The following is a 24065-nucleotide window of genomic DNA, read 5'->3' as shown; positions in this document are numbered from 1 at the left end:
GCAGGCAAGACTAAGAGAACACGAAAACAGTACGTACATACACTGTACATATGGTTAGATAATTTTTCATTTTTGGGGAAAGGAGGGAAGGTGGTGGTGAGCGTAGGAAAAGGAGTGTGAGGGTGGCGCATTTTAGCATTGCATAATATCTTACGTACTAATTATTTATTTACTTTTTAAAAAAAAAAAGAAGAAAAATCTGTTCTTTGTCCGTCTGGTATTTGACCGTTCGTCACGCGTGCGGTTCACGACAAATCTAGGAAGAGAGGCAAACGTAATCGATACTGACACGTGTTAGGTGGCGGTGTGGCCTTAACGGCGCCGTTTTTACACTCATTGAGGTTAGTAGCCATAGCATTATTTTTAAGCTCAAGGAAATCTTTTGGAGTGTTTAGTCATAATTTAAAATTAACAAGAACTTACATGTTCCACAAGCATGGTTCAGTTGGGTCACGTCACCTTAATTCTGTATCAGAACTTTATCGATAATTGTTTAGTCTAACGAGAATTTAAAGGGTAAAACCAACTCACCCACAATTCTTCAAATATATGTATAGATTTTGAAAACTTAGAGACGCTTGTACTCTGTTGTGTGTGTGTGTGTGTGTGTGTTGGAAGGCAAGTAAGTAAAAAAGAAGAGGGAAGGAACATATACATACATACATACATACATACATACATATATATATATATAAGTAGAATCATGTTGGCATGATGCACAAACAACGTGGAAATATTTTGGATGGTTGAAAACGCCAAAGAAAGAATTGTGTCATGCCAATTATATGACAAAATAAATTACTTGTAAGCTTAGTATTTCTCACATTACGACCTTTTTCTACCATGGGCCCAACCCTTCCATCTTAATTTAATTCTTAATGCAAAATTAATTAATTAATTAATCAATCAATTAATTTCTACAATATAATACCTTTTTTTATAATACCAAGACTTACGCGTCATTTGAGCTTCTCCTCGTCCACCTCAAGATCCACACTTTTCTTCCTTCACATTTTCACACCCATCCATCCCCTCTTTCATTCAATACTATTATAATCTATTTTTTATATCTTAGAACTTAAATTAAGAATTTTAACTTCATTTACTCTATCTTAAAATTAAAAGCAAAAAACTTTATTATGAAATTTTTTAAATTGTGCAACTAAATTTGTTAAAAAAATTTGTATACCATTAAATTCGTAAAAACTATAGCCAATAAACAAATCTATTTAAATCGATAATTTTATTCTTTGAGATATAACTCTAAGAATGAAATAAGCATATTCTCCATACATATATATTATGAAATTATTGAGTGAGTTTAGAATAAAGCTTATGAGATGGCAAATCTTACAATTGTCTACGTCTATGTGCTCTTTATATTTTCCTCATACATAATGCATATTATTATTTATATATTTGTCTAAAACAAACTCAACAAGCTTACTCATTATTTTATTTTGGTGCAAGAGGATCGGGACAAGTAGAGTCTACATAGTAAAACAATATATTGTGTGTTTATTTAAAAAATTCGGGAAGTTTTATTATTCATTACATCATCACTCACAGTAGCGTGTTTCTCATAAAACTATGATGAACCTCATGATCGAATAAAATAAATTATGAACTCAAGTATTTAAAACTAAATTTTTCAAATGTAAATATATTGAATCTATTCGACACCCTGTATCGAAAATTCCTCATTATGAAAAATTTGAGTAAACATATCTAACTCGTTAAATTATGAATAAGATCGAGAATTGGTGATGGTTTGTACTATTTTAGAAAGATATTTGAATGTGAGATCGACATCCGATGTCTTTGACTCAAATGTCAAGTTGCCATGAAAACCAAAACGCATCATTGTTTTTTATACTTATATTTGGATTATTGTTTCTCGCTGTTGGCCATGGATCTTGGTAGACTATCACTTGTCTACTTAGTTATATAATTTATTTTCACATTAATTATGTTAATGACAAATAACCATTATCTCATATAATATAGCGATGATAAACTTATATTTTTATTTTGAAAATCAGTTATTAGGTATTTTTACGAAATTATTGTTCGTAAAAACACGTTTTGAAAAATATTATTAGAAAAAGCCTTACACCAATTTGATGTTAAAATATTTTATTTTTTAATTACACATTTTCAACTATTTTTAAAAATATTGCTTCTAAGTTCACAATTTACGTGTCTAAATTATAAATTAAAGTTGTTAAATCCTCTATTTATAAAAATATTTTTAATTAATTAAATAAAATTTTATTTATTTTTGTTCAAATAATTTAAAATTTAAAATTTGTTGATTTATTTTGTGATATTTGATTACAACAATTTTTTTTATATTATTAGACATTAAAATAAATTTGTTATTTTAGTAATTATATAATCTTATATAACTTTAAGATACATATTTTATGTAAAAAATAATAAAAAAAATTGTTCTTTTTAAATATAATAATTATTAAAATAACACGCTTATTTTTTTGTGTATTTAAAATAATTAAATAGTACTTAACTGAACAGTTAATGTATTTATGAGATTGTTACTTTGAATTAAACTGTATTGTATTTATTTGAATGTTGTATGTTACTATTTATATTTATGTATTATTTAATTGATATTTATTAAAAATAAATAAAAGACTGTTTATAAAATAAACGAGAGAGTTTGACGCGTAGACGAGGAATGAAAACAGGAAAGGTTTTGTTTATAATTAATATTGGGAGGAGATGGCACGTGATGGGCATGTGTATGGCGCGTGAATTGATGCAGAAATTATCCGTAAAATTACGGAGTTCAATGACTTCGGAACTTAAAAACCCTCAGTTGGGAATACGTACGTACTTCGGACATCCACAGCCGTTGATCTTCTTACACGCGGCAGACATGCACCTCGTTGATTCTTATTGCATATACATATATATTTGGTATTCATTTTAGAACAAGACCCGCCGTGGAATAAATGTACGTAGATTATTAGTACGTGATATAATTTAATTTAATTAATTAGAAGATAAAGCCCAAGATAAAACAAAAAACAAAGGATGATTAACTGTTTAAGCAAATGAATAAAAAGTCAACAAAATGAGCTTTCCATCAAAATACCAATCAATTTGGCGGGTCGAGTCAATGATGCTGCTCCTTTGACTGCCGAAAGATAATGAAACGGCACCGTTTTATTGCCTGTTAAATTAAATTTATAGGGAAGTAGTAGTAAGTGGTTGGTTTTTATTTTATATGCTTTTGCAGGTCATTATTAGTTTGGAGCAATGCGCAATAATGTGTGGGGGGGGAAACCTGCCATCATTCGCTTCACCATATTCTCAATATTAATCATATAAATAAATGATGGTGTTTGATAAATGGTGTAATGATGGGCATGAATTCACATATTAACGAGAATTGGAAAAATGTTAGATATAAATATAAATATATATATATATATATATTAGAAAGAGACAAGGATAAAAAGACAAAAAAAATAAAAAAAGAAATAGAAGATTGTTGCTGGGGGGGTGGGGTCCAGAGGGATGATAATCGAGAGTGAAGGTGGAGGGAACATAAGAGCAGAAAGAAATGTAGGGATGTAAGGGAACACTTGCTTCTGATTCTTCTGATCAATCCCCATTTCCATTTTGTCTCTGTTATTATTATTATTATTATCATTTAAAAATAGCCACGCCATGCTTTTCAAATTTTTTTTTATTACTACCCAATATCCATATTTTGTTTTTTAAATTACAACCAAAAAAATAATAATAATCTTTATTCTAAAGATTGCAATAGGAGAATCCAAATAAAATAAGAGAGATAATGGAATTTTATATATATATATATATATAAAACCAATACAAATATATATATGTGAGATAATTTTATTTAATTCTTGTAACGATCCGGAACTTAAAAAAAAAAAAAAATTATAAATTGAATGTAGAAGTGAAATAATAGATTTTAATATTTACATTACTTACACAATAATTTAGAATGACCAATAAGATTACAAGAATAACAATTCTAAAATAACAAATGAAAATTAAAAAAATAAATAAAATGCAGTACGCTGAACATTCTATAACGACATTCACTAACTTTTGAAAAAGAGTTCGGGTAGTGAACTATTCACAACCATCTTGTTGATCGGGATATGAGTTTTGGTCATCTTGATCTGAAATAGTTAATGAAATGGTGAGCTACACTAACTCAGTAAGAATATCACACTACTCACCGACACAGAAACTGAAGGTTGGTAAAAATTATAAAAATAACTAATGTAACTCTTAATTTAAGTAAATTCATTTACCATAAGTAAAATCATTTATTACATACTTACCGTTGTGAGATTTTTCAAAAAACGACCTATAAAGATAATAGTTCAACAACATCATAATCTCTTGTTCAAGTAAGCAAGAATAACAATTTTTCTTTTTTATTTGTCTACCGGTATCTATGGGGGTCCATAACGATGTCCCACTACGCGTGAACCAACATCTAACCTTGTCAATTAATCGATCATCCCCATACCCCGTCCGGTATGAGCGCTAAAAATATCATTCCTCAATATCTCGTCTGGTATGAGGGTGAAACGGGTTGTCCCCATATCCCGTCCGATATAAGCGCTAAAAATATCAATCGTCGATACCCCATCCGGTATGAGACGATGTTCACGATAGGATTCCCTATGTACCCGCTTCGTCCACCATCTCTCATAATATTCAGTAAGGCTACCATCTATTCATTTACTTACCAATCAATTTTCTGTTTATATTTAATTTTCAGTTTCACAATTTAACCATAAATCAATGCAAAGACAAGCAATATATGCATAAAGAAAACATAACTAAATCATTTTATTAATTACAGTATATTATCATGCATTTAAAGCTATAAAATCAAACAAATCAGTTAAATAAAACAACAATAATAAATAACCGATTATGTCTCCATTAGTAACTTATAATTAATTTTCAAAATTTTTTAAATTACGCAAAATATCGTATTATTGATAATTAAACTTCAATTTTATAATATAGAATAAGGTGAATGATTCTTACCCAAATCGGTGTTCGAAATACTAAACTTTTAACTGCGTCTACTGGCGATCCTTGGGTTTTCTGAATTTTTATGCAGAGATTAAAACACGCTTCACGTATATAAAAATACATAAAAAAACTCAAAATCAATGTTAAAAATCTTTTTCAGCCAATTTTAAATATTCTAGCACGGCGACAGCACCGTGTTCCGGCGACAGCACCGCCGCTAGAGGTGGTGGTTTGGACTGACCGTTTTCGGCCAGTTTTGGCCGGTTTTATACCAATCACTGCGAGAAAATACGTTAGGAGGGCATCAATTAACCGAAAAAAGTTAAAAAAATAAAAACCTTACTAGCGTTGGAATTTTCTTGTGCGGCGGCTTCGCCGGCTCACATTCGCGGCTGAGCATTTTTCTTCGATCAATTTGTAAAAAATAAAATAGTAAACATAATGGTGAAAAAATTGCAGGAAATGAGAAACGAAAAGGGGCTCGTTAGAGGCGATTTTTGATTTTACCTACGATGCTTTACCCGCGATTTTCGACTCATCCATCATTCATGTTGTTCCGATTTGGCCATGGGGGTATTCAAAATCAAATTCCGAGCTGATATGAGAATTTTTATCTTTTTTGGTGGTCGTAGGTGGCTCTGTCGCGACGGCAGGTGGCGGTCGGCTCTCTTGTTCGGCAACTGGTTCAATCGCGTTTAAAGAGAAAATGAATTTAAACCGTTTATCGCAATTTGATCTAGACCGTTCAATCACGTTAATCGCGACCGTCTAATTATGCTTGAGGGAGGAACGGATCGGGACCATTCACGCGCGCGAGAATGCTTCGGGCCGTCCGGTTGCGGGCACGCGGATTGCCAGCGTGACATCGAGTTAGTGTGCCTTGTTACGTGGCGCGCTCCAGTTCGTCAAGGTTGCTGACTGAGTAATCCTACGTGACATAATTTTTTTTAATTACGTTTTTATCCTCAATTTCTTATTTTTCTTTTAAAAATACATCAAAATCCAAAATTTTACCAATTTTTTTTAAAATTATTTTCAATTTCATTATCTGTCTATTTTTTTTTCCTAATTTTATATTAAATAAAAATTTATAAATTTATAAATTTAAAAATTATATTTTTTTATATTATATTTATGTTATATTATTTTATTTTTTAATTTTAAAATTAATTTCGAATCAAATTTAAGGTCGGATATTACAATTCTAATACATATAAAATATTAATTGATATATATATATATATATATATATGTATGTATTTGATATTTCATTTCATTGATTGGTTCACAACAAATCCCCCAACTCCTCTATCCAATTTGAATAAGGTCATACTCATACATGGTATTATTTATAAAAAAACCTGTTCTGAACATATACCACCATATTAAGCAAACACTAAGAGTTCGTATTGTAAATGCAAAAAAAACATATAATTATATTATACATGGCCTATCAACGCATAGAAAATGTTCAAATATATATATATATATATATATATATAATATGGTCGGTCCTTGCTTTCCTTCATATTGTAATTCTCTTCAGTAAATTTGAATGGCTTACGTGCATACTCAGTTTTATTTTATGGGTTAATGAAGAACAGTATGATTACATTAGTAAAGTTGATTGGGCTATATTACCACAGACGACCCAAAAGATAACAAATTTTTGAAGCTTAATAAAAGAGCCCACCCCCATCAATTATTTTCACCTTATTAAATTTGACCCGAGGCCCAAACAAAAGAAATACAAAAAACAAGCACTGAATCAGACTTTTTATGTACGAGAACTAAAAATATAAATGATTCTGGGAAAGTTCTTCCTCTCCAGAGATGTTTTTGAGTTTGTAAATATATAGAACAAATAGGGTTTTTCACTTCTTACACTCCTTGTCCAAATCAACAGAGCCAAAAGTAGAGTGCGGCCGTGTCTCGCTTCTTCCCGTCGTCTTCACGACCGCGGTTGTGACCGAGCCAGAGTTTGAACTTCTCCCTCCCTCTCTTGTTTGTTTGAACTTTGGAAGGAGAGGCGGCTCGTGGCCGCAGTTGCGCCTCTTTTGCTCTTCACAGCAGCGGCTCCTCCCGGCTTCTGAAGATATTTACGCTCTCCTTTGAGGTGGTTTCTCAGTTTGTATTTATGTGGTATATATATATATATATATATAGATGTCTTCTTATTCCTAGTGACGATCATATCAAAATTAGAGATTTCAATAATCTGCGCAAAGCGGAATTATATCTCTGAACAGAAAACTAGAGAAAGGATCATCCAAAAATTTTGCTCTCGCTATGAATAATAGAAAAGGAGCTGAAATTGCTTTAGTTCCCTCCCTTCTATCGGCTCTCAAATTTCCCCAACTGAAAAAATAGATAAGCGAGGTTGTAAAATTGCCTTTTTAATCTTCCCTTCCACACTGAATTAGCTGTAACTAATTTAATATGAATGGCAAGAAATCTCTTAGGTTAGACAGCTTGTTGGGATTGTAGTAGAGTATGATTCTAAATTCTTAATAAATTATGCTCAGCAACATGGCTCAGATATTTTGCTCCCTTGTTCATCTTCCCATTAATTTCTTATGTTTATTTACTCTTTAAATTCAGTTTCCAGGACTTGAACTCTTGGAGCTCATATCTTTTCGAAGCAGGGAGAGATTCCATTAATTTTTTTTTTTATCATGATGAGATTATATTGATGATATAAACAGATATTATCCCTTTCAAAGCTAGTTGATTATTTAAGACTGCAAAGAAGAAAAATGTTTTCTAAATTTTATTATATAATTCATCTTTATGTTCTTTTGCCTCTTGCAAGTTGTAGTTTTCTTTACTACCAATACTAATTAATATATATATATATATATTTACTAATGGGTTTTAATTAGGTTTATGATGTTATTTTAAATTATATTTTATTCTGATTAATGTGTGATATTTTTAAGTAGGTTTTAATTAGTTAGTTGATTATTTTATAATAATTTTTTTCATACGGATAATGAGATGGGTGACGGATAAAATTGTTTATTTGTGTGGTGATGGTGGGTGATGAGTTTTTTTACCTACACGGGGTATGTATATATATTTACTTGCGCTGCAGTTATGGAGGTGGACGAACCCACCCCATACTGGTCCTGTACCCATCCTTAGATTACTTTCCATACCGGTTCTAGACATGATAAGAGATTTTATGATTTAGTATTATAATTCTTTTCATCTGTATGCCCTTATATTTTATGTCAAGCTCATTTCAGTGAAATCGTTCCTTTTGAGTGATTTCAGTTACAATGGAAGGGCTGAAGGTATCTGATGCAAATTTAATAGTATATCTACATCCTTCCAAGAGTATGAAGGCTGTTCAGGCAATCCTCCGTGAGCTTAGTGCTTTACTCTTCAAGTTCGTTTCAGTTCCCTCATTATTTTATTTTTCGTTTTAAATTCTTTGATGGAAGTTGATATGGCCTTTCGTCCATTGATGTTATACGTAGTAGTAGGCCTATAATATTCCTTTGTTGATTAATGGTGGGTCTAAGAAGAATTTGGGGAAGAAAACTGGAATTAGGTTCACTCATAACATGAAGAAGTAAACTTAAACCAAGGGGTCTTACAGCCAATCTTTATGCATTAACTTACCCCTTTCTTCCCTTTGAAGGGATCCCTTACCCACAAGGTTGACATCTGAAAACATTGTTGCAGATCATAGAGATCTTCCAATGTAGGATCATATACATTTTTTTTATTCTGTTGGACCAGAACTTGACCAGTAGGCTTGGTTTAATAGTTATACCTGTTACCTTGATTTAATAGCAGTAAGATAATGCCTTTATTGGAGATTCTAAGAGGGAAATTGGTGGATTCCATGGACTCCACCTTCCTCTATAATTAGGAAGTATGGAAGGTATGATGCGTAAAGGAGCTCATTGGAAGGTCTAGTGTGTAAGAAAGGTTAATCATATAAATTTTTTCGATAAAACATAAACATTACACTTAGAGTTTCTTAGATATCAAACTCAAAAATTATTTAGAATAAGAATTAAAGGTTTGATTGATTGCATTACTGAACCAAAAAGATTGAGGACATTCTCAAGAGCACTGTATTGGATAACGAGAGACTCTCAAAAATAAAATTAAAATAGAACTTACAGTGCTTTTTAAATAACCTATCTTAAAGAGGATTAAAGTAGGGATGACTAATACTAATAAGAATGGGAAAGCTGAAAGAATAAAATCTTGAAGTTCCAAAAGTTTTAGTAATAGAAATCTAAATGGTATAACAGTATGGTTATATTAAGAATAATTTTAATTTTTACTCTTTTTGGGAAATATAAACTCAATCCGATTTTCATCATGAGGCATTTCATGTTATTCATGCTAGTGATTTGCTTTTCAAATATATTCTCCCAATTTTTTTTCCTAAAAGGTAAATAACTTACGATGAGATTATTGAATTTGCTTACAGGGTTCAGTAAAATTAGATTTGTTCCATGGGAGAGATGATATTAGGATATACATATACATATATGAAGAATAAATTTACAAATGTTTTTACCCAGCGTGAATCTCTAACCTCAATGCACTAAGGTTTTGTTATTGGTAATTTACTTGATGAAATCAAAGTATAACCCACATCAAATATCAGGGTTTGGACCTGATAATGAGTTAGGTGGAATCAACAGTAACTTCTTTGAATTTATGCTCCTGTGGTGATAATAATGGTGGACGGACATCTATGTCCAAAATATCTTTATAATTCTTTTCCTGTATTTTTTTTACAGGTTCAGTGAAGCTTTTGATGGTGTTCTTCTGGCTTATGATGTTAACATTCTAGATAAATGTGCAAAAATTCTTCCTGGAGTTCATCCTTACTTTGGTGTGAGACTAAAAGCGAAGCTCTTACTTTTTTCGCCAAAGCCAGATTTGTTAATAGGTAAATTTTCCATTATATTTTGCTTATTCTAACTAATATTTTTCTGGTACTTAGATTACTGGTTATTCTATTGGGAAATTTCTTGTGAGGATATTTTCTATGGCGGTAGACATCCTGATTAAATAAGAATGGTTGAACAAGGAATTATTTCATGGGTTCTTAACAAAAGAAGAGGGATCTGTATTTGTTCTTTAGATATGATGGCTAATTGTATCTTTTGACCTTTTTGTTTTGTGCTTGTGTTTAATGTATTTTTCTAATATGTAATTGTTTACATGGTCAAATATGTCTAATCAATTCCTTTCTAATGATTATTGATTTCAGAAGGGAAAGTAGTGAAACTTACAGAAGAATCCATTCATGTAATAGTTCTTGGTTTCTCATCTGCTATCATATCTGAGGCTGAATTCTGTAAGAAGTTTGAATATAAAATTGTGAGCATCTTCTGCCATTTTCTTTTAAGTTCATAACATTTCCATTTGGCTCTTTGGATATTCTGGGAATTTATATTAGGTATAATATCAGTTAGATTTTAAACTTTGCCTTCTATTTTGTTATAGAAACATGGCGAACATCGATTTGTTAGCAGATCTCAGAAGCGTCATGTGATAAAGGTTGGAACCACGATACGATTTTTGATCAAGAGGTGACAATTTCTGTTTTTATTTTTTGTTTCCATTCAAGGGATCTCTCTTTTTACAAAGTATACAGGCTTAGATACAATCAATTACCTAATGTTGCAGACTTTCAAGATAAAATCCTTGATCTTGTTTGTTATTCCTATAAAGGAGATATATATGATTCTCCAACCTTTTTTTTTGTACAGCATCCCTGATAGAGAAAGTTTGTCCAAAAAAAAGTGCAAATCATATGATTAACTCCTTTCACTTCTTGGATGTACTGATTGTGGTATAAGCTGATTGTAGTTCATCCCTCTTTCAGAGGCATATTTAAGTACATAATTTTTTATTTTATTCATTTTTGCAGTTTGGATGAAGAAATAATGCATATATATGGGTCTTTGGTCCCGGAACATACAGGATGCGTACGGTGGTTGACAAAAAACTTGGAAGATGTTTCACTAAATGAGAGGTAGTCAATTGAGTTCGGTAGAATTTAAGAGAAAACTGTTTTTTGAATTAAAAAATGTATACCTAAATGAATTAAATACATTATTCTAGTTATGCAACTCATTAGGTATGCTAAGAAGAGAAGATTTAGTGAGGGGGAGATTGAAATGCAGGAGCTTGACACTGTTAGTGAGGGAGTATCTTCCTTGAGCAATGCTCTACAATCTAGAAAGTCAAAGAAGAATAGAGCTGTTGGAAATCATTGACAACTGTTGAATCTTTTTACCTAGGACAATCTCTTGATCAGGTAATTTACTCAACTTAAATTTGCATCAGTTTTGAAGTTCTTGATGCTTAGAGTTTTGTTTGTGCCTGTAAGTATTGATTTACTCATTTAATTAAATTTCTAATCCTTAAATTTTATTCCTACTAATCTGACAGCTTTTCTACTAGTTTTACTTCATAATCAGTTTTTGGCGAAAAGCATTAGTTCGTCCCTATGCTTCTCAAAAATTTGTGCAGTTAAGCCCTTGAATTATTTTTTGGGTCCAATTAAGCCCTGAATCTTCTAATTTTCCTTGATTGAACGCTTACATTGACAGAAAATAAGATGGCATCAACCGCTCATTTAAACTATTAGCTTCCGCTTATGTGGTCAATTATGTGGCTTTTTTTGCACACTTGGTGCTGACATGGTATGCAAATCTATAATATTTTTAAATTTTTATTTTCCTTTATAAATAATATTTTGAACAATTAACAAATTGGAGAATAAAAATAAGATAAAATTTCTTTGCTTCTCTTTACGACATACGTAAACGTCAAATTTTTTTTTTTAATTTTTCTTCTTCTTCTTCCTTCACCATGGCTTCTCTAACTCCATTGAAGGCTAACTCCATCTATCTGATTGAGACTGAGCGGCCATGATTCTTTGCCCCAAAAAAGCCTGAAAACACTACTATTAGGTCTCATGATTATGATTAGTAGGTGAGTCTGTACTAACTATTCTCAATCAATTTGGTAGCGTAGAAGGGGATTTGTTATGATGGAGAGAAGGGGAGTGAAGGGAGTCTCCCTCTTACCTTCATTTGACTTTCTCTCTCACATTAAAGTCTCTCTTAGGCTTGTCGCTCTTTTCTCTCATCCTTTATTCATCAATCTTGACTATTTTTCTACACCTAGCCATATAATTGAAGCACTTTTCTTCCTTTCCCTCTCACTTTGATCTCATTTTTCTCTGGATCTGTTATCAGTTCACGTGCTCAAATCATCTTTCATCTCAGTCTCGATTTCAGTCCAAGTGCTCTTCACCCTTAGCTCATCTCTTACCTCACCAAGAGTAGTTTTTTTTTTTTTTCTAAACGCTTACACAATTAGCATAGAGATTTAATCCTTAAACAAACTTTTCCTACTTACTCCACAATCAACCTGTGATTGGAATTAAATAGATATCAATGAATTGATTAAAACACCACAAGAAGACCTTGATAAGTTGAAATTAATTTAAGAAAAGAAAGTGATGAAAATGCCACAAGTTACTTTGATAAGTTGACAACAATTCTTTACGCAATAAGAAGGTTGAAGGACCTCACAAGTAGCAAAATTTATTAAAAGCCCCGAGTTTCCTTAAAGGAAATGGTCTCTTAAATGATTAAGGACTCCCAACTAAAATGTTTATCTAGGACCCTTAAAGATCATAATCTACAAATGATAAAATACATATAATAAGGACTCTTTACTCTTGAATGAAAGAAGGACAAATAGTAGGGACTCTTTAGTGATGTGAAACCGTCCATCTTGTAGAAGAATGCCTCGGCCATGATTCTTAGTTTGATAAGAAGATGAGCTAATATCCCGCCAAGCTGTTGTAGAGCATCCTTGATTCTTCACATGTTTAATATACCTTTTCACATGTTTAATATGCTTTTAGGAGAGAAGTAATTGGCTAAAACTCCTGTAAAGTATTAAATACTCGAGAGTCCAACAACTTAAGGACTCTTTAACTTGTACGATGATAGCAGAATGTCTAGAGGATTTGCAGAATATTTGGCCACGTGTCCAAGATTTGTAGGACTCTTAGAAGATTAGCTTGTGGAATGTTAGGATCCATAGTACTTGGCCTTGTAGAAGAATTAGGATTCTTGTAGACAAGTTTTTGCCTGTCTCTACCCTTGGTTGAATGGCTTCCTTCTTTATGGATCCATCCTTTAATATAAACTTGAAAGTCTTTCTTGAGTTTATTGGGCCATGATCTTGTGCTTAGTCCACTTGACATAGTGATATTCAATTCATATAACGCAAGTGCACCTTGAGTTGGATCCATCTTAGGCTCATCTCCATGTGGATGTTGCTTTCCAAGAATTAGGTCTTGATTCCTACCCATATGGACCTTGCCGTGAGGATCTTCCCTTGTATGGATCTTGCCGTGAACTTCATCATTCAGGTGGCCATGATCTCTTTTGTTGGCCGTGAGCTTCCAAGCTCATGACCACATGATTTCTCATGTGGCCGGAGCTTCCAAGCTCATGTAGCCATGAATTCTCATGTGGCCATGAGCTTTCATGTATCTTTGGGCTCCTATGAGGTCTATTTTGATTTGGGCCACCTTGATCTCTATCATGAATAGTGGTGACATCTTGTGGAATATTCCTCTTCTGCAAAATCTTAAAGATTGGGAGATTGATGAATAGGCCTCTTTTTTGTGCTTTAGGAGAAATTTTTCTATTGTCCCAACCAAGGAAGATATCTCCTCTTCGGAAGATCCTGAAAAATGGAAAGTTTTCAGTCAAATCCTTCTGTAATCATAGGTAAAAGGACCAAATTCTTGACACGTTTCTTTCAAAATAAATATGGAAAACCAAAGTTTCCCCCTGCTGGCTTTCTTTGGTTGGGAGGTTGCCGCATTTTAACATTGGATAGTTTGATGAAAAGGGGTAGGCCACTTGCAAACAGATGCTTTGTCCATGCGAATGACTTGGAATCCCCTAATTATCTTCTTCTTTTCTGTAATGAAATCAGAATATTATGAGTTTCAGCTGTCACTTTGAAACCTTGTTGCTACTTCATAGTTAACGAAGAAGATTGTTTCCATTGTTCCTCTTTCTGGTTTACTTGGCAGGAGAAACATAAGTGCTTTTTGACAATTTTTTTTCCCTCTGCTCGACAAGATTAGTGATCACAGGCATAGAACCTTTTGTATTTTGCTCAGAAGACATCCCATCTACGATGGAACCAATATTTTGAATCTTCTTGATTCAATCTCTGTTCGGAGAATCTAAATTCATTTCTTTGGCATTTATTAATATGTACTCTGTGTTTATTAGCATATCCTTCTTCTCTCTTAAAAAAAAGAGAAATGTAAAATCACAAGACAAAGATAGAATGGATTCACATATTGTTATGCAGAACTTTGCAGGCATTTTGATTGAAGAAGATATAACTGCAGTATATGTTCGTAGTTTCTGAATGATTATGATTGTGGGGTGCATATAAAAGTGAGAGGATGAAGAATTAGGAAGATAGAAAGTTGAGATGATGAGAAAAAAAAATTCAGTAATTTGTTTGATGGAGAATATGGAAGAAGTGGAATGAAAAAATTGTCAATACGTTCCTCCTGTTTTATGATTATACCATTTGTGGTGTTATTTTGAAGACTCCAGAGGTTGTAGTTTTGTAGAAATTACATATTTATAACCTCAAAGAGAAATCGGAGGATTCATGTGTTTCTTTCTTAGATTTCTTTATTGAGTAATGGAATTTTGCTCTAGTGGCCTGCAGATCTTCTTACCAATGATAATATTATTAGTTTGGTCCTCTTTTGTTTTCTATGCATCTGTTTAAGGATGTTGGATTGATTTATACAAAATTGAGTGGTCTCTGTGCTCAGGACGGTTCAAACTACGGTTGGCAGAATTCATATGCAAAGGAGCATGTACGGTGAATCCAATTTGATTGGTCGAAAGAGGATTTTGTGCGCATCCCTTTTTCCTTTATATCATTAATTTTGCATAATTTGCATATTCATTCCGTGTATACTTATCATTAAAAAAGAGATTGCTTAAGGTACTTGTTTGATGTATTCTTTTGGGAGGAAACTCTGATATTTTTAGTCATATTATTGGCTAATTTTCCTTATAATTTTTAAGGCTGCAAATTGGATAAAGGTCATAAAATGTAGCCTAGTAGAGATAGATGAGGTTTTTGGCCACTCTGTGACCTGATAGATCTGAATCGAAGGGCACTGAAGCTTTCTGTCTTGTTTTTGTGTTTATTGACTGGTTGTTGGCTAGTTTTGAGTTTGATATCAAGATAATTTGTAACTGATATATCCAAGTATAAACCTCTGCGAGCTGGGATTTAATCATACGGAACAAAATAAAATGCGATAACTATGAAGGTTAATAAACTAACGGATTTTGATCCAACGGTTATTCAAATTCTTGATTATGTCAGATTTAAGTTTTGAACTTAGAAAAAAATTATTGAAGGTTTATATATCCAGTAAAGGTTGTATTTTTCCATTATTGGTAGTAACTTTGTATATGCATGCTGCGATGGAACCTCATGGTGGAGTGTCAAGTTTAACATCAAGGTACATGGTTAAAGAATTAATACCTGAAGAAACATATAACTATAACTACTCTTTAAGGTTTGAGTTTGAGTAGAATTAAAATTTCATACAATATAAATTAGAGTAGAATAAAAAAATGTAGAGAAACTAAAGCAAAAATAACATCTTAATTCTATATTCATTTCAAGCTGTGTCTTATTATGATTTCTTTGTGATTTTTTTTTTTTCCTTTTTATGTAAAAATGGAAAATTTGGAGTGGTTAAACTGAAAATGTTAGATTAAATAATTAAAATCTAGAATAAGATGAAAATAAAATATATTTTTAACAAACATGAACGAAAGATCTTCAGAAGGGATACTGGAAGATTAAGGATTTTAGAGCTTTAAGCTTTTGATCATCTTGTTTTTTTTTTTTCTTTCTTCTCTCTTCCTGGATTAGTTTAGGGATTGAAGGTTAATTGTAGTTTAGAACTTTAAATATGTTCATGTGACTTGATTAGGGAGATATTTTGTTTATATATTTAGAGACGTTTTATATATATTTTGGAAGATATTTTGTGTATTTTTTGAGAGAAAATATTAGTATTTTTTTTTTTATATAAGGTTTTAGAATCTTATTAGTGATGTATTTTTAATTGGTTTTTTTTTTTTTTTTTTTTTTTTTTTTATCCACGGATGTAGACATATTTGCCGAATTATATTAAATTCTGTATCTTTTCTTATTTTGCTCTTAATTTTATGTGATTCTCTGCACAGTGGAAATTAATTTTTCCAAACAATATAATTGTTCCATAATTTGATCAAATTATTGCTCAAGTCTAAAAAGAAGGTGGTATGGAGTAAGTTTAGAAGGTAGTCAAAGAAAAAACTACATCACAAGTATTTTTTTCTGGTGAAATTAATCTGCAGCTGTATGTTCTTATTAATTTATGTATTAGAATTTGATGCATTTGAAACAGCAAGAAGAGAGTGGTAGATTGGACAGGTGTCAAAACAAGAGAGGTTCAACTGAAGATGAGAATTGGGAAATGAAATCTGTGAGATGAACATGCATGATGTTTGTTTGTTTGTTTGTCAATCCTTATAATTGGGGATTTGGGAGGTGCCAAGTACATTCCATTTGCTCCATGTACTTATGATTGCCTGTTATATACATATATGTGTGTGTGTGTTTTAAATTTTAATTTATAACTTTGGTAAACAAGTTATGATTGGCATATCAATCAACTGATCTTATATAATCTATATAAGGTGGTGGAATCATTTTTCATTTATAAGGTATGGGAGGATTCTTTCAATATCACCACACAATACATTCGATCTGGGTCGGTCCCATCATTAAATGACAAAAGTGACATTAATATATATATTTTTCCTTTTTAATTCTATTATTAATTATTTAATATTCAAATATAGTATACATATAGAGTAAGAGAATATGGAGTTCTCAGGTTGGTGCATCTTCCCAATATCGAACAACCTCTACCCATGTGATCCTTCCAATATTATAACACCTATACGCCAAAACAAGTTTCACCTACTCACAAATTCACCAACAACATACATACATACATACATACATACATATGTGGTATGTAATTAAACATGTAATTGGTGTAAATGGGAATATTATAAGAATCTTAATTTGTTTGGTTTAACATTTTATTTAATGGAGGTGTCTCACATCTCTTGGTCTTGTGCATGTTATCAATGGATTTCACAAATCTTTTTTAGATGCCATTTTTATTTGTATGTTTTAATTTTAAATTCAGTGGCTTAATCCAAACCCAATATGTCAATATATATATATATATATATAAGAACAAGAATTGGTGAATAATATGATTCGGCTACAATAAAAAATTAAAGGACAATTGTTAGTAATTATAGAATTTCACCTTGACGGTATAAAATATTTCTCTTTTAAGATGAAAAACAAATTTAGAAGACTAGGATTGGTTATAGTTTATATACATATATTTGTATATTGTATACATATTATCAAGTAAACTTAAATGCAACTGAGCATCCAATGGTTACCCATTTATAAACTTATAGTACACATGATTTCTATAATTTATTGATTAATAAATTTATATATACACATATGATAATCATTTGATGCAATGATTAAGTTGGACTAGTCGAGGATTATGAGCACCTACCGAGTAAATTAACCCCAACAACTATCTCTCGCTAATAAGTAATCAACTCTTGAATTGATGGTTCATACATATCATTTTGTCCCCTAATCACATCAATGGGTCACTTAATCTATATCTTAATTTCATTAATCATATATCCTTTTATATATATATATATATATAAATAAAGAGAAATATATGTAATTAGAAAAAACGGAGTTGCTACTTTTAAAAAAGATGTTGTTAATTGGTTCGCCAGCTGCATATATATATATATGTATCTATCTACACATATTCGTGGGTGTTTGTGTACGTAAGTTTTTTATGGTTAATTGTATTATAAGTTGGATTAGTGAATCATCTAGAAGGAACATTTTTTTACCGCTTAATGAACTCATACAGTTGAAACAGACATATATATATTTCAAAAAAAAACGTAGATATATATACACACACACACACACACGCGTAGATATGTACATTACATAACATTATGTATCAATATAAAAAACAAAAGAACGCAGATCAAAAGTAAAAAAGGTTGGTGATGACAAGGAAAGAGACGCTGCAAGTGCAGTCCATAGAAACTTGGAGCCCGTCCAGGCATGGCATGAGTGTTATGTGTCCTGTCAATGCCGGTACGGATTTTTTGGGAATGACCAACCCATATTTTTATCTCTTTCCTCCCTTTTACATAACCATTATGTATATGCATATGCATATGTATATATAATATTATTTTTTTTTTTTAGGTGGAAGCCTAATATGTGGAAGGCTTTAGAATTAGAATCTGTGGGCTGTATGCCAATCCTTTCACAATTACATTTTAAAGCTAACATTTTAAAGCTGAGTGGCTAGCTTATATATATAGATTGAGAATAAGCTAGATATATATATTGATAATTGACCGTCCAATTTTCTGATCCATCTGTAAAGCTGAAAAATGGGAAAGAATAGTTTATATAAAGATATGTATGTATATATATATAATAAAGGTAAGGTTGCGTTGACATAGTAATGAGTAAAAGAATAGAAATAAGCAAAGGTTGGTGTTACGTACTCTTTACATGTCGCTTTGTACAGGTTTTGGAAGGTATCAAAACGGTAAGCTCAGTGGGGTTTTTTTTTTTTTTTTTTTATAATAATAAATAAATATCTAATTTTTAATTTTATTTTGAAAAAAAAAAAAAGAGGTTTATTGAAGGGGGGGAATTTAATATTATTTTGGGGAATGGCTGCTTTATATACATATATATATATATATCATAACATTATGTATTAATTTATAAATTATAATTAATCAACAAAAAAGTAAAAATGGTGGTGGATTACCATGCAGCGGTTAATCCGAAAACTATAACAACGTGGTAGTGCGAAGACTCTGATTTACCTGCACAACAAAGAAGCCACGCAGAGAACGACAACCTGAGAAAAAAAGAGAAATGGGAATAAGAAAAAGATAAACTTGTGTAGTGTGTTATATTCACGCCATTGGAGATCAACCCTCACGTTTGCATTATATCTTTATCATCCGCTACTTGCCAATTGGCTCAAGAAACATCCCACATTAATTTTAGTTAGTGTCCCATAAATCCAAAACATAATCCTGATTAGATGAAAAAAAAGTTAAGAGTGGTTAATACTATAAATAATATATTTCTATACTACGTGCTATATCTATGACAGCTACGCGATTAGGGTTTGTGGGCCTTAATCCTCATTAACAAAAGAAATTAGGGTTATTTTAATTTAAGATCAACATGATATACATATACGTATATATATACACACACACACACCGGGAGCAAGGAAAGCTAATTTTGTGTTGTAACAATACACGCAATTACACGTCCTCTTCCACCTTCCAAAAACTAATTAACACACTCTTCTCTTTCATGTTTGTTCACTCCTTCTTCTTTTTTTTTTCTTTAAAAAATTATATATATTTCCTTAATTACATTTCTTGTATAATTAATAATAATATAAATTTATAATAAAAACTTGTAAATATAACCTCTTAGCGAATAAAAAAAATATATTTTAATTCATGATTTCTTTAATATAATTAATTTAAATAATACAAATAATAATAACATGTATTAGAAAAAAAAAATGCAATCATAATTTTTATCTAAATAAATATATTCTTAAATTATTTTTTATTTTACCAAAAAGGAAATTTGGGCAGTGATGGAGGGGGTGGGTCCCAGAGGAGCACGCTGGAATACGTTATGCGTCCCAAGATTGAAAGGGCGGTGCCATGTCAGCGTCTCTGTCGCTGACGTGGGCTAACGGTATTCCTCGAGAACAGTGCAATGTCACATAGGTTCTGTCTGCCACGCAATCACCTGATGCGGGCCCCAACTGTACAACTCCCCTCGGGGCTCGAGATTTCTTCATGTTCGCAGGTGATCCTTCTTTCCAGTTTCTACAACTTACCGCCACCACCCTCCTCCTCGAAGTATCCACATACGTATGTTACATATGCCGTAATTTCCAAAATTACCCACATTCCTCTTTTTAATTCTTTTGTTTTATTTGAATATGAATACGTGATAATTAATAAATCAATGGGTTTGTGTTATTGGATTCCTGAATTGTTTAGATTTAATTAATAAAATAAACGAAGAAGAAAACAAGGCAAGAATCATGAATGGAGATTTTGGATTGGGAGATGATGATCCTAACAAGTTTGGGGCACTTTGAAGTGTCCAATTGTGAAGTTTAAGTGAAATTCAAAAAACAAAACTTGAAGGTTTTATAATAAACACTTTAATATTATACGTAGGTTAATTTATCCTTTCTAATGCTACTATATAATAAGTTGTCTTGTATAAAAATACCTAAGAAAAAGACATTTTAAACTCTATTGCAAATTCCCAAAAAAAAAAAAACTTAAGAATAAGATTTTAATTTATGTCTTAAAAGAGCGAATATTAAGTTAACTATAAAAAAAAAAAAAAACATATAGTAATAGTTCAAAACTATTATTATATTGGAACATTTCCATTGATATAGCTCCCAATGAGCTATGCCAACAAAAATGTTATTCGTTTCCCCTATAAGATTATACCAACGTCGAAATAGAAATTTAAGCCTATCCAAAGTCAATAATTGAATACTTTTATATGCACATTTAGAAATTTGAATTGCTTCGCTTCAAATGGGACGATTTGTAACACCCGTGCCCCGAGATGATTTTTTCATTTATAAAATATAAATGAAAATAATTAAAATTTTCATTTTAATTTAATTTTATTTAAATTATTGAGAAAAAAAATAGGAACGAAATTGAAAAAATTTATGAAAAAAATGGGTGAACTTGTGAATAAGGGGGGTATTTTTTTTAAAAAAAATCTAAACATAGGGGGTAAAATTGCAAAAATAAAAAAATAGAATCACGTGGGACGACCACATCAGCAGCCGCGTGGCAGAAACGCTGACGCGAGAGGTCACGCGTGCTATCCGCGTGCCTGGGCAATCCGACTATTTAGATCGCATTCTACGCGCACGAACAGTCCAAATGCATTTACTCTGTTGACACGATCGAACGGATAAGATTAATCACGATGAACGGTCAAGATTCACCCACGCAATCAGCCTAAATAGACAACGATCGAATAACTCTTCTCGCTCTATGTCGACACGGATGGACGGTTCGGATAAGAGGAAAGAGAGGTATTTAAACCTCTCTTCAGTCGGTCCTAAACCCTAGCGACACCCAGCCGAAGAAGAAGAAGGAAGCGACCAGAGAGATGAATAGCCGCTGGAGGGACGTCGTTCCTGCCACACTGGAGTCACAACCGACCGCCAAAAAAGGTAAAATTTTTCTCTTTCTGTTCAGAATTCAATCCTGAGCTTCCCTATGACCATATCGGAGCAAATGGGCGATGAGTGAGCCGAAAATTGTAGGCAAAGATAAACTAAATCGCCGCGACCAAAATTCAAAACCTCTCCGATGACCTCCCTTCCCATTTTCCATTTCATATGATTTTTTTACCACTGTGTTGACCGTTTTTTTCTGGTGTTGGTTAGCCAAAAAAAGACCCCAACCATGAAGGGGAACTGATAGAGTCGGCACCCAGAGACCCCCCAGCTAGTAGGTTTCAGTTTTTTGCCTTTCCTGGCCAACCGAGGCTTCTTAAATTGTTTTTTCGCATGTTTACACGTAAAATCAATCAAAATCGACTAGGTCAAGATAAACTGTCGCTATGGATGGCAAAGCCGGCGCCGGAGCACGGCGATACCGCCGTGCCGAAATCCTAAAATTTACCTGAAATGTTTTAAAATGCATATTATGGTCTTTCAGAACATTTTTGGATACTTGACGAGTGTTTTAATTTTCATATAAAATTTTTTATGGAAAGATAGGGACTGACAAGAAGCGCAGTATATAGTATGGTATTTCGAACCCCGATTCGGGGTTAAAATCCATCACCCTATTCCATGTTACGTAAATTGAATCTTAATAATCGATAATACTATATTTTGTAAAAATTAAAAAATTCTACAAATAATTACAAGTCACTAATGGAACTGGAACCGGTCAGTTCATATTTGCTCTGATTTACTGTTTATTTTATCTATACTGCTTAAAATATTTAATATTATATTGTGTGAATTGAATTGATATACTTAAAGGCTCTATCAGTTATTTAGTTTACCTCACTGCATACCCCTCATTTGTTAGTTTATTTTGCAATAAATGTTTCAGTTATATTTCCTAATGTACATATCGCCTATTTGCACGACCTACTATTGATATGTAAATATAAGTTATTGGTATATTACTGGTAATCGGTTTATGCTTTGAATCTATGTAAGAGAGGTTTATTGGGTATCCTATGAAAAGGTGGACGGACTCGGTACATAGGAAACCTTACTGTGAACATTGTCTCAGTCGGATGGCGTTGAGAAATCCTACATTGGAAGGGTTTGAAAAATCTGGTTCACCCTCATATCAGATAGGGTGTTGAGGCGATGATATGTTTGGTGCCCATTACCGAACAGGGAGGAAGTCCGGGTTAATTGACAAATCTAAATATTGGGTTTACGAGTAAGAAAATATCTCTATGGACCCCCAAAGGTTCCAGTAAGCAGATAAAAAAGAAAAATTATCGTTCTTGTTCACTTGTAAATAAAATCATAATGTTAACTGAGTAATTATTTTTATAGGTTGATTTTAAAAAATTTGTAACGATAAGTATGAAATAAACAGTTTTATTTATATTAAATGAATTTACTTAAATTAAGAGTTTTATTAGTTATTTTATAATTTTTAACAATCTTTGGTTTATATATTAGTTATTAGTATAATATTTTTATTGGGATAGTATAGTTCACTTTTTTATTAACCATCTCAGATTAAGAAAATTAAGATTCAAAGCATGATCAACATGAGAATTGTGAGTAGATTACCTCCCGGATCCAATCAAGTGCTAGTGAAGGTTAACCCCTCAGAACATTTATTTACTTGTTTTGAATCATTTACTCGTTTCTTTTTACAAACCGCTGTAGAATGAATATTTCCGTATCTATATTTGGCATTTTAATTTATTGTATAAAGAATATAAACTCTAATATTGTTATTTGTTTCTGCATTTAAAGTATGAATTCGTTTCTTTTAAGTTTCGAGTCTTTACATGATTTTTATTCATTAATATTTAAAAAAAAAAACAAAACAAAAATGATTGAGATAGGATGAAGCAGATATCATTATATTTAACTACAATATGAACTGACCAATTGCTAGAGACTTATACACATCTTTACATTTTATTTATACTTAAAATAAACAAAACAAAAATACTAAATATTTCATATTTTTATTTTTCTTTTATAATATAGATCAACTCATAACGAGTTAATATTTTAAATACATGTGTAAATATGAGTGTTCATTCAGCTTGGAACCAAGTAAACTAGATGCATTGAATGAAATTTTTTCAGTCATCAAATTTTAGATAAAAAATCTAAGTGAGTTAATTTGCTCTGGGTCAGCCCGATTTAGATTAAAATAAAATTTTTTAGTTAGTAAAATTAATAAAAATTAAAAAGAAGAGTAAATTAGTAAAACTAAAATTTCTGATCTCCTATGTTTAAAACTAAAGTGTGAGATCTAAGCATAATTTGACCAATGGACACGGCTATGTATGTAGGGTAAAATATTTGATTGTGTTTGTGTTTGTGTTTGGTTGAAAATCCTAAGACGGAGCACATGGTTTCAATCTGAATTTTTTACACGTTTTCAATTGGTAGAAATTGCGCCTCTCTAATGTCTGATTTCACAAGTAATCGTGCACTA

General features: G+C 31.7%; 1 protein-coding gene across 5 annotated transcripts; it reads left to right on the top strand.

The window, feature by feature from the left end:
- The first annotated feature begins 6836 nt into the window (after positions 1–6836).
- LOC110818161 (DNA-directed RNA polymerase) lies at positions 6837–15302 on the top strand. 5 transcript variants are annotated; one of them, XR_015814470.1, is made up of 8 exons: positions 6837–7171; positions 8332–8446; positions 9825–9976; positions 10301–10410; positions 10537–10622; positions 10964–11068; positions 11220–11353; positions 14452–15007. XR_015814470.1 is itself a non-coding variant. In XM_088210508.1 (8 exons), the coding sequence occupies exons 2-7, from the start codon at positions 8337–8339 to the stop codon at positions 11310–11312; spliced, it is 702 nt and encodes a 233-aa protein (XP_088066634.1). In that variant the 5' UTR covers positions 6839–7171; positions 8332–8336; the 3' UTR covers positions 11313–11353; positions 14452–15007. The 5 variants fall into 5 exon arrangements, 3 of the variants coding, with proteins under 3 accessions (XP_021902619.1, XP_088066634.1, XP_021902618.1); XR_002540320.2 differs by having other exon boundaries at positions 6838–7171; positions 14933–15302; XM_088210508.1 differs by having other exon boundaries at positions 6839–7171; positions 11174–11353.
- The last annotated feature ends 8763 nt before the right edge of the window (positions 15303–24065 follow it).

This window comes from Carica papaya, chromosome 1 (assembly GCF_054855325.1).
Source record: "Carica papaya isolate Zhongbai chromosome 1, ASM5485532v1, whole genome shotgun sequence".
Classification (NCBI taxonomy): domain Eukaryota; kingdom Viridiplantae; phylum Streptophyta; class Magnoliopsida; order Brassicales; family Caricaceae; genus Carica; species Carica papaya.
This window is presented reverse-complemented; position numbering and strand designations above follow the sequence as displayed.